Source organism: Melospiza georgiana, chromosome 10 (assembly GCF_028018845.1).
Source record: "Melospiza georgiana isolate bMelGeo1 chromosome 10, bMelGeo1.pri, whole genome shotgun sequence".
NCBI classification, from domain to species: domain Eukaryota; kingdom Metazoa; phylum Chordata; class Aves; order Passeriformes; family Passerellidae; genus Melospiza; species Melospiza georgiana.
In genome coordinates this window covers 3,518,427-3,533,743 of record NC_080439.1, presented here as the reverse complement: position 1 = coordinate 3,533,743, position 15,317 = coordinate 3,518,427, and the positions used below count along the sequence as shown (strand labels likewise).

The 15,317-nt window shown below is 42.2% G+C and overlaps 1 protein-coding gene across 1 annotated transcript in view; it reads right to left on the bottom strand.

The window, feature by feature from the left end:
* LOC131087754 (multiple epidermal growth factor-like domains protein 6) overlaps nucleotides 1-15,317 on the bottom strand; it is a 192,240-nt gene that overhangs the window by 87,718 nt on the left and 89,205 nt on the right. The window contains exon 5 of the mRNA XM_058031609.1: nucleotides 2,625-2,747. Within this exon, the coding sequence (XP_057887592.1) occupies nucleotides 2,625-2,747 (123 nt within the window). The remainder of the gene's footprint in view (nucleotides 1-2,624; nucleotides 2,748-15,317) is intronic.

Here is a 15,317-nt window from a genome sequence, read left to right as displayed (position 1 = left end):
AATAACTATTTTAAGATTATCCCACATATTTTATGTGGTTGTGTTGTGCATATTCATGAAGTCTTGTGTCTTGCACACACCTTTGACACCCTAGAAGGTGGAGATGTTGAGCTTTGTCAGCTCATTCAAGCTGTGAAATGAGACCTTTGGGTCTCCAAAAAACATTTTTCACAAACCCCCAGCAATGCTTGATCAAAACAGCAGTGCACTTCACTAAGTTGTTGGTTAGTGAATTTTTATCCACTTTCCCTTCCTTAGCATTAAACAGCTACAAATGGCTAAAAAATATTTAAAAAAAACCATCAGTTCTCTCCCAACATCTTTCCCTTTTGTCAGAAGGAGGATGCTCTATTTTGTTTCTGAAAAACACGATCAATCTTTCCAGTAATAATGACTTGCTGAATAAGATCTGTGCTACTTCCATGCTGCTTTCCTAACAATGCACCTTATTTGTACCTCGGCTTATAAAAAACCCCGTACACTGATCGATCATTGCAGGCACCCGTGAAATAAAACCAACCACGAGACAAATAATGGCAGCAGAACAATGGTGCCCATCTATTTAATGCCTGAGTTTAGACTAAGGGGTAACATAAAGCACAATGATGCCATAAAGGCAGAAAGAATGGAACAACCCAGAACAACAATAAACTTGATTCCTCCAAAACCACTGGTTAACCTGACTGAGGAGCTGTTTTACTCCTACCTGCAAAAATTACTCCTTTGAGCAGCGCAGAGGCATTAATAAAACCCCAGTGCACGCCCTAGGAGTCCTTCCAGCAGCACTCAGTTTTGTTTGAGAGCTCACTTTCCCCTCATGTAGTAACCAACCACTGAGTTACTCATCTTGTACCACCTGATGGCCAGAAGTTGGCTGATGCTGGCCTCCTTGCAGGTCAGTACAGCCAAATTCTGTCATTGCCACCTCTGCAAAAGTTCAGGTGTATTTAGTGACACCACCACACTCTGCTTTATGACTTGAGCACTTCCAGTTCATTGTTTTACGTTTTTGCCTGAGGACTTAAAAGAAATGGCCTCAAAACACTTAATAACATATTCCCCTGCAAATCCTGATCAGATTAAATACAGTACAAAAATCAAACACCTTAAGCTCTGTTTGAGTTTTTAAAGAGTGTCCAAATGCTTGAATTCAAAGTGTATTGTCAGAACTGAATTGTGCAGAAGGAACACTAATTTGACTGAATTATTAAAATAAGACTAGTCTAAAGGAAAAATGACTCATGCATGCTAAGGATTACGATGAGTAGGACTCCTGCTTTCAAAAACCTTGGGGTTTGGACAATTTTTATGCACTGAAAGCAGTAAGTAGGCATCAAAACACAGACCTGTGCACTGGCCCATGGGCATATAGCCAGTCAGCCCCCCAAAGAGGCAAGAGAGGTGAAGTAGCAGGGATCTGTGAATCATAAATGATATTCCTGGGCTGAGCTCTCCAAAGGCCAAAATGAAAACATGGAGGACCAAAATAAAATACTTCAATCAAAATAACATAACCATCTACAGCTTATTTTCACTGTCAAGGTGGTTTTTAACTGACAGGCTGACATAGAAAATAATTCTATTGTCTTTTAGTGAAAAAAGGAGTGCAGTTAAATAAATTATAAAGGTGGGATAAATATGACCATAGACAAGAAACACATTGCTTTAGCCAAACCTTAAAATGGAGTTGGACAATGGCAAAATGAAATCTTGGAAGAAAGGGATTTGTGAGACCCTGTGCAATGGGAAAAGCCAGAGAACAGAGTTTCTTGTGAGAAGATGATAATACAGCTCATGAAAAGCTGCCCTGAGATTAAAAAACTATCATCTCTGATGCATTTACTGCAGCACTGAAATGCAGGGGAGGTGCAATCCAGGCCCACAGCAGAGCACACCAGGTGATGTGGCAGCACGTCCCTGCTACCTGTGTTAGGGGAGAGCTCAGAAGAGGGAACTGCTCTGGCCCGGAGTACAGCACACCTTGGGTACCTCACACCTGACCTTCTGCAGCACCCAATGATGCACAAAATGCAGTGACTCTAGGTCAGCACATCATCTGGGCTTGTTTACAGCCACTCTGTTTGCCAGAGCCACACATTTCATTTTGTGTTCTAACACATTAAGTTTTTGCATAAGAACGAATTTTACCCTATAATGCACTAACTAGACTTAAATTTCCCTTAGGAAAAAGACAAATGGGTTTACATAGCATGTGGTTTTAAATCCTTTTTTATTCAGTTAATCTCTAGCTGTGGAATTGTGATTGAAATATGAAAATGTATGTGTATTTTCTGATAAGAGACATTTTGCTTAAGAGACAGATGAAATATTATCAAGCGCATACACTTTCTTCAAGTTTTTCAGCTGATGACTGAAATCCCATAATCAGAACATGGCACAGCCAATCCAGGTTAAGTGATAACATTTTTTTTCAACAAAATAAAACAAAACCCCAACCCTTTGAAGTGTTCTTACAGTTACATCTTCATAATCCAGACATGAGAAGATCCGCGCTCTCGACAACTCTGAGCACACGCTCTTCAGCTGGCTCCACATAAAAGCCAGCATTTCCTTCCCCTTCCTGAGTCTGCTGACTCCTTAATAGCAGTGAGACAAAGCATTACCTGCACAGGATTTTCCATCTTCCCCCAGCCTCTGGCCAGCTGGACACTTGCAGTGGTAGCTGCCGATGGTGTTGCAGCAGCGCTCCTGGCAGCCGCCGTTCCCCGTGGTGCACTCGTTGACATCTGCCAGGAGAAAGCACAAGAAACCAGTGAGGAGTGGGCACTGACCACAGTACCTGAGGATGGTTGTGTCTGACTGATGTGAAAAAATGAGAATGTTTCTGAGATGAACAGCTCAGGACCCTGAAGCAACATCAGAAGCGGCAACGCCCGGCTATGCTGCTGAGCCTCTCCACTCAGCCAGGCTGTGCCAGGGGAGGTTTACATGGGGTACCACAAAACATTTCTTCACTGAAAGGATTGCCAAGCACTGGAACAGGGTGCTCAGGAAGTGCTGGAGTCACCACCCTCAGAGGGATTTAAAAGATAAATATCATAGAATCATTACAGTTGGAAAACACCTCTGAGATCCTCCAGCCCAGCCATTAGTGGATGTGGCACTTGGGGACTTGTCCTCTAGGTGGGCTTGGCAGTGCTGGGTTAATGATTGGACTCAGTGGTCTTAAAGGTCTTTCCAACCTAAAAGGTTCTTGCTCTCAGGTGAGACAGCAGAAAAGCCAGAAGGAGGAGGATTAAGCAGCAGAAGATATGCATCATCATGACTGTAAAAACCACAGGCAGTTACTTCGTATTATGGCACTCCTCATCCCCAAGGGAGAAATGAGGCTTTAAAAAAAACCACTTAATTAGTTGGTAAAGAAAAATCATAAAAAAAATAATTTCACATTCATGCAAGAGAGTGAAAGCCTTTCAACTGTAACCCTTCAGTGTTAAAGACTAAGATTTACCAAGGTTTGTTAGTCCTTTGATGAGCTCAAGTTTCATTTGACTGGTTCATTTCTGATCCTGGCTAAAAGCCACAGGTTAAAATAAATTTTTGAGGTGGTTTCAGACTACTAAAAAGCTAAAAGAAAAGTGTATCACAAAACACCAACTTTTGCTAAAGTGTGGGTGAAGAGGCACAAACCCACTAAAACCACCTCATTTCTCTACAGCTTTAGATTCAATGCAACGACTGACAAAATGATAATTTCTTTGTCCTCAGTGATACTGGAAAACACTGGCAGGCTATAAAGAAATAAAACAAAATTCAGCTATCCCAGAGCTACATAACAAACCAAATCCGAACTCGCGTGAAGCCAACGAGACTCTTCTTGATTTCACGGGAACGCAATTCAAACAGAAACTTTTCCCGGAGAAAAACACTCCCCCCCCTTCCTCCCCTCCAAAAACAAACGGCACCAAAATAACAGCGTGCGTCTGCTCGCTTCTCCTCAGCAAGAGATGGGGAGAACATATGACAGGAGGCAGATTTTGGACGTGTTCCTCCGAGCTCTGGGAGGAGGCACGCGAGCGCGTGGAGAGCGGCGCGCGGCCCCTCCCGAGCGGTTTGCTCGATGTGCCTCATGGTGACAAACAGCAACAAGCCACAAAATAACCCAGCTCCACAGCTTCGACTTCTATTTATACTAACAGGGTTGAAAACTAATAAAATCTCCCTGCTCTTTTTATTTTTTTTTTTAACAAAATTAAGGAAGAACTGGTTTATTCTTTGGCACCCACAATGTTACGTGACCTCCCGGTGCAAAATATTGACTGGGTGAGTGGTCTAGGATCTACAGCCCAATTTATTAACACCAGTGTCTATATTTTGAACCAAATTATTGGAACAAAACCTTTCTAGCTGAGGAGCTCATCATTATCCCCTTGATTTCACCAGGGTATAATCCATTCGGAAGTGCATAGTGCTGTTGCATGCTGATATATAGGAAGTTTCTCCTTTGATTGCAGAGTGTTCTGGTTAGCAATTAAAAATCTTTTCCTTCCTTGTTCAGCATAAAATGCTGTGGTCCAGCTATTGGTGCTGCATGACTGAAAACCTCATTTCCTCCTTCTTCTAACCCTACCCTCTTAATGCTCTGTCCAGGATTTCTTTGTCTCTGCCTTAATATTTGTTTTCATCTTTTGATGAAATATTTTCATGCATTTCTTTGCTGCTTTTTACACCAGGAACCCAAAACTTCTTCTGCTGTACTTACAAAACCTGACTGCATCTCCATGTGCCTTTAAAACAAAAACCTTATTTAAAGCTAATCTTCATAAAATAAACTATGATTTAACTTCTGAGTAAAGACACCAAAAAAACCTTTTTTGACTCAGCTTTATTAGAGAGCAATCACACTAGAAGGAATATAGTGAGTAAGAATAAATCTCACCAGTTTTAGCCCTAATACTATGAAAATCTGCTCCCTAAGCATCTGCATCCTCTGCTGTCCTGTCTCCTGTTCAAGACCTTCCCCACTGCCTGCTCTCTGCCAAGCTGTTTTCTGCAACTCCATAATAAAGGTCAGATGTTGCCTCAGTCCAAAGAAGCACAAAAATAAATTATCTGAATGTGAAGTAATAAAGAATGTGTTTTACATTTGTAAAAGGCCGGGTCATAGAGCTTTTACAAGCCACAATCAGCTGTTCCACATTCCTAAAACAGAGTAGTCAGGATTTTAAAATCTGATTACAGCTTTGCCACCGAAAAAAAATAAAAGAGGAAACTTAAAATAAACTCAACAAAAACAATTCTGTCAAATGATAAATTTCTGTCTGCTTTCCATATTCAATGTCACTCAAGGTCGCAAATATATTTTGCCTTTTGAATAGTGAGCAAAATGACAGAAAATTTCTGACACGTAACAAGTCTGCCACGTTAGGTCTGACAAAAGTTCAATGTTATCAAGCCTATCAATCCATCTGTAATGACATGCTGTAGGCACTTCAAAAAAAAAAAAAAACAAATGTGATGTTTGCTACAGCAATGTTTCACATTTATTTATAGAGCCAATGTTGCAACACAAAAACATTATCCATGGGACATACTGGATGTGAGCCTTCAATCTTGCCATGGGAAAAATAATTGAAAACACCTTGCATCTAGATTAACTTGATATTAACTTTATGTATGATCTGTCTAGCATATATGTGTGGAGAAAAAAATACACAATATATTTTAAATCCAGTAGTATGTTAAAATATGGATTGCTGACGTGTGCCCATGTGCCACACTCCCTGCACTCGTGGCATTATAGACAGAACTATGTGAAAAGGTGTTTTTTCTCCAAAAATCTTATAAATTACTTGATATGGAAGGGAACATACCTTTTTTCCATGAAGCAGAACACCTTTGCCCAATTAACCCTTCCTAGGAACCACATGCTAAATGGAGAAGGACAATTCCAATCCCTTCACTTCTCTGTTCTTGTTAATGCTATTCCATCTGAAAAAGTCACACATCCTCAGCTCCAGGGAAAACAGCCCTTCACCAAGTTTTTATGAAAATGTAGGTGATTTCAGATTTCCTACAAACAAATGAAGGCTTTATGTAAAAGCAGACACTGGGCAAAGCGGTTTGCATTGCTAATTCCAGCTTGAAATCTAACAGCAGTGACCTGCTCTATCACTAGCTCTCAAAAGCAGAAAGCAGATGAAGAAAAATCAGTGTGAAAAGCAGAAACAGGCGCTGGCATCAGGGCAGAAATCTCCTCTCCACCGAGCTGCTGGTGAGGGCTCTGCAGGGTCTGCACCTGGAGCTCAATTCAGCATCTCTAAAATCCAGTGAGGGATTAAACCTGTCCCGAGCACAGCACTGGCCAGACCTGGGCAGGGAGAAAGCACCTGCAACGAGCAGGGGCTCAGCTCTGCAACAGGAAAGCCATGAAGTGAAAGACCATCTAATTTTGGCAAGTTTGTATGTTTAAATCAGTGGAACACAGCACTTAACTCGCTGCCTACAGCTTAAGGTATTCTTATTTTCCCCATACGACAAGTTTAATGCCATATTCATTACTATCAAGACCGATTTTTAAGATAACAAAAGGAATCTCATGACTGCCACACAGTATTTAAAAGCCATTTTCCAAGGTTTCTGTATTTATCAGCTGCATATGAGCAATGACTTCGTTCCCTTAAGGCAGCCACATGCAGATTTGCCATGCGGGTGCCCAGTTTTGGGGCTAACCCGTGCTCTGACCCATGAGCCACTGACCCCAGCACGTGTCAGAGCTCCCTGGACTTCAAATAAATCACTGAAGTGGAATAAAATCTGTAAAATCATTGCCATTGTTATTGCAATCCTGCCCGAACAAAGCCCACCAGCACGGAGCAAGGAGGTGATTTTGATTAGTTTAAAAGCGTTAGGGGAACACACCCAGCTTCAATCAGGGGTCACAGCAAGCACAACACATTCATTTAGAAGGAAGACAACATTTCATTAGCAACACTTGGGACCTTCTCCTGAAGACTGTGATGAAGATGGGCTGATTTCAGGAATCTAAATGTTAAATATCTTTCAGAAAGCAGTTTGATTCCTCTCTCCAGCAGGCACTGGGAGCTTCTATTGAGTTTTATAGCCATTTAAAGATGTGAATTCCTAACTCAGAAAACACAAATGCAGTTGGGCAAAATAAACCAAACCAAACCCTCATAATGGTTAGGATCAAAGTCTAAATATAGTTTATCATGTACACCTCAAATCATCCTATATGCATACTTTAATATAAGGTGCAGAACTGCAACTCTCTTACAATTTGCTTGTATAAGGAGGTATTCTAGGCAAGTGTCTGTAAATCACAATGCTCATTTGACAACTTCTCATATATTGATCTAAATAATTTGATTCAAGATTTAAAAAACGCTGGAGATCCAAAAAAAAAAAAGTACCTCCTTAAGTTTTAGACGCTGTTTTTGTTGTTTTTATTTTTTTAATTACAGCTTGGACAGTCTGCAACCAAAACCATATGCCTAAAAAATCCTGAAACCTGAGAAAGTTGATTTGAACTTTAAAGGCCACTCACTGCTACAATGCGACGTCGCACACATGCACATATATCAAAATTACACATACACATAATGTAATGAACAAACACACGGGGACAGGCTGCCAGGCACAACACTTGCACCCCAAAGGCTGCGTTTGTCTTTTGGTTTCCTGCAGAAAGCTTTGCAGCAGTTGTCTGTGAGCAGTAATTGTCTCTAAAACATAAATTACATACATCACTTCCAGCACTAACCATAAATTATCCGCCTGAGTAGCAAACAAAGCTGCTCGTTCTGATAGTCAGCACAGCCCTGCCCGGCTATTGATTAAGCACTCTCAATGCTTTATTAGGTTTTCTTCCCCCACAAAGTCAATACCAGGATGAATATTTCTTCTTGGGCTGTTATGAAGTATCGTAAATCTGTGTCATTATTAACAAGCGCCTGATTAGTGGAGCAAAGTTATCGGAGAGTTTTGGCACAGGCTCCTGGAGCCTCCCCTCCCAGCAAACACCCATCACTGCCACTGTTCCTGCTGGCTGCTCTGCTCCTTGTGCTTCCACAAGTTAGCACCTCCTTTTTCCAAATTTTTTTTTAATATTTTAATTAAAGAAATTGCTGCTGCACTCATTGCTCTTTATCCCCATGCCAAATTCCCATATGCAGAGAGCATCCATCACACAACGAGGATGTGCATGGCCCCTGTTCCCCAGGGATGGGGGGCTCTGCCATGGTTTGCTTTCTTTTCTTACTGTGGCACTAAAGCATTTCATTTAATTCAACTTAGATGCAAAACCAAAAGCAAACAAAGCTCCTTGTTAAATATACTTAGCCAGCATTCATTCCTCCTTATTAAAATCATCATCTGAAGGAAAAAAACCAAAACCAAACACGTTCATCAATCATTTGCACTTGCTCGCATTAAGAACAACTCCTTTGAAGTCAGAATAAAATCCTGTGGGGGGAAAACAGAGACTCAAAGTTTAAATAGGTGAAACCACAAGCTCTTAAAGCCCAAGATGCTGCTGTGTTAGACTGGGCCTGTAGCTCATCTTGTGCCACTGCAGGTACAGAGATGGCCCCTTCCACCCCAAGCTCTCCTACACCACAGACCAGACTCAGCTCTTAAACTGGCACTTAAACATCCTTTTAAAATCTCTATCCCTGGTCACGGCAATCCTCCATAACCATATACACGCCTGCTCACTTTTTACAATTTTTCTTCTTCTTTTTTATTCCTAATGTCCTGCACATTGATGACATTTTGCAACAACGACTTCCAAAACCCAACCGTTACATGAAAAAACACCAGCTTTGATACCTTTTGATATCTTTCCCTTTAGAATTCTGTGTCAAACAGAAGTTACTTCCTAGAAGTGAAATGCAGAATGACCTAGATCACACCCGAAGTTTCCCTCTGTTCACTAAATAGAACTAAACTGAGAGGTGGAGCTGGGAGAAGGTCTGTCAGGGTACAATGAAACCCTGTAATGGTGCTCATTTTTAAACTATGTTTTGCCAGCCAAGGTATGAATAATGCAACCAAACAGCCCAGAACATCTGAATAAAGCAGCAGCAGCCTGGCGGATGCTAATTGGCAGCAATTGGCGCTGATTGTGGAGTGCGGCTGGAGCTGTGATTACAAACAGAGCTGACGCAGCCAGCCCAAACCTCAAGTGCTGCTGCTGCAATTAAAGATATTTTATCAAATTAGACAAGTGTTTGCCTTTCCCTGCTATGATGGTTATGAGCAAAACATAAAAGAAAGCCTGGCTGGCGGTGCGGCACCTTCCCCACTCTGCCGCGGTGAGTTCCTTTCTGCTTTGACTTTCTATGCCACAAAATGGAACTCTTTTAGAAATAATTCAGGGCCTCTGCAGTGCCATCCTTAAAAGCCCTTGCTTTTGTCTAGAAGTGCTTTTGCCCCAAAAATGCATCTCTTTGCAGTGTACCTGACTTCCAGCCCCAACAAGTGCTGGTTACGCACACACAAACACGGAAAGGCTTTGAACTTCCCAAGTCTGGTCTCACAATAAGCCCTCAGTGATTTTGCAGGCAGGTAAACACTCTCCAAACATCATTTCCAAGGCAGTGGCTCTCAGTGAGGCTTCAGGACTCTTAGCAGCTGGACTGATGTTTTGAGTGCTAAACCCCAAGCACAAGCCCCGCAGTTGACTCCAGCCAAGCCAAGTCCTGGTGCCCAAAGGAGAGTTCAGAAAATGCACTTTGAACTCCAGACATCCCTGCACCCTGCTGCCCTCTGCTTTCCTCAGGGAGCAAGTCACTAAACCACTTGGTCATGAACTAAGGCTGGCTCTTTGCTCACATTTTCTGTTATCCCCAACTCTCCTCTCTTGCTTCTGGATCTCAAGAAAATTAGCATGAACTTCTGCCTTTTCTCCAGTTTCCTGTAAACATCTATAAAGCAGGTCAGCAAAATTGAATTTAAAAATATATAGGAAAAAACCCCATGTGATGGGTCATTTCTGAAAGCTTAGCATTTACAGTAATTTTTACAGATCTCCATGAGAACCAAAAAAAAAAAAAATCAAGGTTATGCAAATGCATGGAAGTTTTCAGGCCATGAGAGCTGGAGAGTGACAGCCAGTGTCATAGAAAAGTGTGAATAACCTTAAGATACCCATGGATTAGCCAGGGCCAACATCCTCAGGACCAAACACAAGCTCAGAGACCACAGCACTGGCATCAAAAAGGAACAGCAAGGAAGCAAAGGCAGCACGTTGTGTACTCTCTCAACCTGTATTTTAAGGGATTTATGTCAGGTGCTCTGAAGAGCACGGCACTGATCCAACACAGCAATAACAAAAACCAGAGATAAAGATAGATGAGCACGTTGGTGCTGCCTTTGAGGCTCCCCAGGATGAAAGGGGAATGAACAATTTCAAACAGAAATAAATGCTTGTTCCAAGCAAAACCTGTAAGGATGGGTCAGATTCTACCAATTTCGTGGTAGCACACCACGAGCAACGTGGGGTGTTGAGAAGCTCTGCTGCAATATTACTCAAAAATCTGTGTACAGCAGCAATCCAAGTTTGTGACAGCAGGAGTGTGAGGGGATGAGCTCGAGCCAGCAGGATGCAGGAACAGGGAACTGAGGGCTGCAGGGACGGATTATCTGGAAATCAGCTCCCAAACATTCAGGGAAAGGACACAAACCACAGCTTTAGCTTCTAGCTGCAGAACACACAACAAAGAAAAGTCCTGTTGGAAGTGGAGAATAAAGTGTTTGTTCCAGCTTTGTCCCTGTATTTACTGTGCCCTCAGAAGAACTCATCAATCTGAGCAATAGAACGTCTCCTGTCTATACAAATATGGAACAAATGTCCCAAATCCAGAGTGTCCTTGTGTCCACTGCAACGCTGTGGGAAAGGGACACCTGAAGCACTACCCAGACAATTTTGGTACTCCACAGCCAATTTTGGCACTCCACAGCCAATTCTGTTATTCAATCCACACCAGAGCAGCTCTGCCCTGGTCCAAAGCAGTCCCTGATGCTGCAGTGCCAGGATTCCAGGTGATGAGTGATGGTGCTGCCACAAGGGAACCCCCAAACCAGAAAATGTCCAACCCCTCCCAGCCCACAGTACCCTGTGCAGGACTGAGCCCCAAGCACAGAAATTGCTGCTTAACCTACAAACAGGCTGAGTGTTACAACAGAATGGGCTGAGCAAGCTGACAAATTAGGCAGCTTAAATCTCAGGGCATTTCTATTGTAATAAGCCAGTTCCTTACAAACTGTGCTTTTTCATAATATAATTAACCCCAGCAATAAGCATGTGAGCAAATGAGTTCATTTTTCACATGAATAATGGAAACGTTTCTTTCTTTTTTCTCTTTTCTTTTCCTAAACCATTACGAGCAGAAATGAATATAAAAAATTTCTCAGCAGAGAAAGGATGATGTGTGCTGGCTTCTAGTTTAGAATAGGAATTCATTACAGAGATTTAAATGGAAGCTCCAATTTTCTTTCCTTATTTTCTTAATATTTGTCCTTGCCAGTCTAATCCAAAACTTTGCTCATCATCAAGATCTAGCCTGGGGTTAGATCAAACAGCCTCTGCTATGGCCTGAAATGGGCTGAATTTCTCTTCCTTCCCATATCTCCTTAATATTTTCGTCCATCTTTTGTTTTCCATTTCTAGAAGATCTTTCTAGCAGTCCTGTGGGCAGAATTACTCACTGCCCTGAGAAAAATCCTGTGCTAATTTCAAATGTAAACTCACTCCACTCCTACTACAGAAAACAACATTTCTGTCATCATCCTCTGTGTGGCTGAAACACAAGCATACAACCAGGTCACTCCTTTACAAGAGACACAAATGGGAACTGGTAATTCAGTTTACAGAAGAGTAAACTGTAAGAACTGGCAGAAGTGTAAGGCACAGGCACTTCCAGAAACTGATCTTGTGTGTCAAGGGCAAAGCAACCCATGGGAAGAAGAAAAAAAAAAAAAAAAAAGAAAGATTAAAGATTAAATCCTCATCAGTTTAATTTGTAAAGAAACCCAAGGGAAGTCATTATTCCCAGAGACTCCATTACCTGATTTGTCTTATGAATTCTTCCAACTTCTCTGACACCAACAGGTGCTGTTAACTATTGCTGACTGAAATTGCTGCTGGCTGGCCCTGCTGAAAGGGAGTCCCTTCAAAAGGCAAAAAATGGCTTTTAGTACTGAACATGAGCTAAATATTGCAGAGATCTGAATCCTGCTCATCAGAAACAGCAGCCAGGTGAGCATCCTTTAGCTGAAAGGGAATTCCCACTAAGAAATTCAACCAGGGCACTTCAACTTGAATATGGGGTTACATCAAGCTTGGAAAAAGAGGGATGTACAAACCATTAACTTCCATGCAGATTCCACCAGTGACAAGCTCAAAGCACAGAACTGAAGAAACGGGATTTTCTCTCTCCAGTTAAATTCCCAATGAGGAGCAGAGCACAGCTGGGATTTCTCAGGGCCTTTCCCAGCAGGACAGAGCAGCTCAGAACCCTCCTCTAAACCAAACAAGCCAGCCCCAGCGAGGCGGGGTAAGGCAGACACTCTGCAGGAAGGACAATTTGGCAGCCAGCTCCCTCAGCCTGACACCAGCATTTGAACCTGGGGCCTTGCCTGCTCCTGCTCGCACATGTGCTCACCACGTGTGGCTGCTGCAGGGAGCAGGCTCAGCCTCACAGCCCAGCAATTCTGCTCATGAAAATACGGCATCCCAAGGTTTTTCCACAGGACCAGTGTCAAAGGTGATCACAGGCAGAAATTAGAGCGCTGAAATTGTTAATCCTGCGTGGCTGAAATTAATTCGTACCAGAGCAGGAAGAGTCAGTTTCGTGTAACCCAAACTTCGCATTCTGGTTCCCAACACAAACTAGATTTGCCTTTTTAATCTCTCTGGATGTCAGGCATCTGGTCTTGATGGAAAGCCATACCCTATTTTTTCAGGGGGTATAACCAAAGAGAAATTTGCATTTATGTTTTCAGTGAGACATCAGTGTCTCTTCAGCTTAAATAATTTAAAACTTCAAAGTTACTACATGACTTGGTCTTTTTATATATGATCGCTTTACACCTTAAAACATGTGTTCCTCTATCTCTCTCCCTGCAAACAGCTGACATATTTTCATGTTCTTCACTCTTAAGCAAGTGTGTACCATAGTAAAATATTAACATCAAACCACACTCCTGTAAGATTGTTTGGTTCAGGATAACAAACTCTGTTTTTTTGAGCAACAGTAAGGTCAAAGTATTAAATTTAAATCTCTTAAACAGAATGTGCATTAGAAATAAACTCAGAGTTTTAAAGGTCTATTGAAAATGTTAAAAAAATTAAAAACAGATAGCAAAGGGCAAACACTACAAGGAGAGAAAAATTCTAATAGGGCCAGAGGGCTGTGTAAAAATAAATACATATCCAGCACACGCTTGTGTGCAGCACACCTAACGTAGGCAAAGACAAGTATATTCCACAGACACGTGTATTGTTTGGAGTCTGAGCCCTGTTCTCAGAAGAGCGAGGAAGTAAATCAATAAATATGTTTACCTTGATCTTTGGCTCACTCTTACAGACCACTCAGAGCATCTCATTTAGCCAAAGCTCTCCAAACCCAGCGCTGCAGCTCTTCAGCTGGCGGAAAAACAACGCACGTCAGAGCATCCAAGGCTGAGCAACCTGGCCTGAGCACATCCCAGCCTGGCCTGGGCACTGATTAAAACCAAAATCCTCTCAGCTATATGAATAAAACACCCCCAAACCTGAGCAGCAAGGCAGGGCTGCCGCAGTGCCGCGGGTCGATGCCATTCGCAGCTCAGGTTTCCACGTTGAGAATTCCACCCTTCAGTTCCAATCAAAAAAGAAATTCCTCACACTCAAGCCAGGCTAATTACTTTTTTGCATGGAAGAGGCAGCCAAGCTCCCTGTGACGCACAAAGGGGAAGTGTGATCTATGAGCAGAGCACATCCGCCACAGCGTTATGGATGGTTCTGGAAATGCAGCCAGAAACAGACGTCGCTCCCAACATCGCCGCTGTTGCCAACAGTTACCACCTAATGCTGTCTGAGAGGCTGCACTGATTTCGTGTTCAAAGGGAAAGGCAAAGCCTCTGGTGTCTCAGATCCCACATTAAAGCTGGCAACGGGGAGCTCTAACACCTGGAGGATATTCCTGGAGGAGGCAGCGATCGCCGTCCCCACGTGGGATGCGGCCGCTGCCTGAGCATCCCTGCATTTTACACAAAACACAACAAACCTCCCCAAAACCCCGAGAGCTGGCCTGGAGCTCTCTGCTGAGGGAATGAATGCAGCAAGACCATAAACTATTCCTCCATTACAGGATATTCCAGTTATTAATTTAACTTTTTCTGCACTGCCTCTTTGTCCCAGCCAGGAGTGTAAAATGATTGATTCTACTTGATACTCATACCTCCTAGTTTTACTAAATACTTGTATCTCTTCTCCAGGATACCTGCACTATGACCATTAACAAAGAGTGAAAAGTGCAGATAATGTGTGAGCATTTCTCCATGTTTATTTTTTGTAACACAGAAAAGGTGTCAACAGTGGCCAACACAGGTAATGCTAATTCCTGGTTATTACACCACTAGGGCAAAAGACCAGAGGTTCAAAGATGGAAGAGGAGGAAATTAACAGTTTAACTTGACAGGCAAACTTCTACAAAACATAAAGCTAAGAAGGACAATTTATTAGTATTAGACAACCCAAAATTATTAATGGAAATTTTTAGAATTCTTGAGCATCCAGCCACACCATAGACCTCTGAAATGCACATTTTAAAACACAACTACTTCTCCTTTACATCTTTCTCTTTTTAGAGATCACTTTCTGAAATTCCTTTTGTGCATTATCAAAGGAACCAAGAGACAGCTTTTCCAGGAAGAAATCTCTTGGATTAGGCAAAGACCAACAAATCTCCTTAGGCCAAGATTTAGGCTGTGTTAACTGCTCCCATAACCCTGCAACCCAGAGGGCCAACACTCCCCTGTAAAACAGACCTCAAGCTTAACTTACAATATCTGCTTCAACTTCAGGTGAAAGTTCTTCACAAGGTGCAAAACACTTTCAAACATTTTTTTTCCTTATTCCTTCCTTCTCCCTCACCTCGACAGTCCCATGCTTCCAATTAAATTAAAAACTGGACCAGTGCAGTTGTGTGGGATTTTCCCCTCCAATGCTAAAGTATAATTATAAAATGGGGGGAATAAAATTACAAATTCCACCAAGGTCATTAATGTACAAAATGCAAATTGTCTCCCATTTGTCAAAGACCCTGGGGAAGTCTAGAGATAATTGAAAT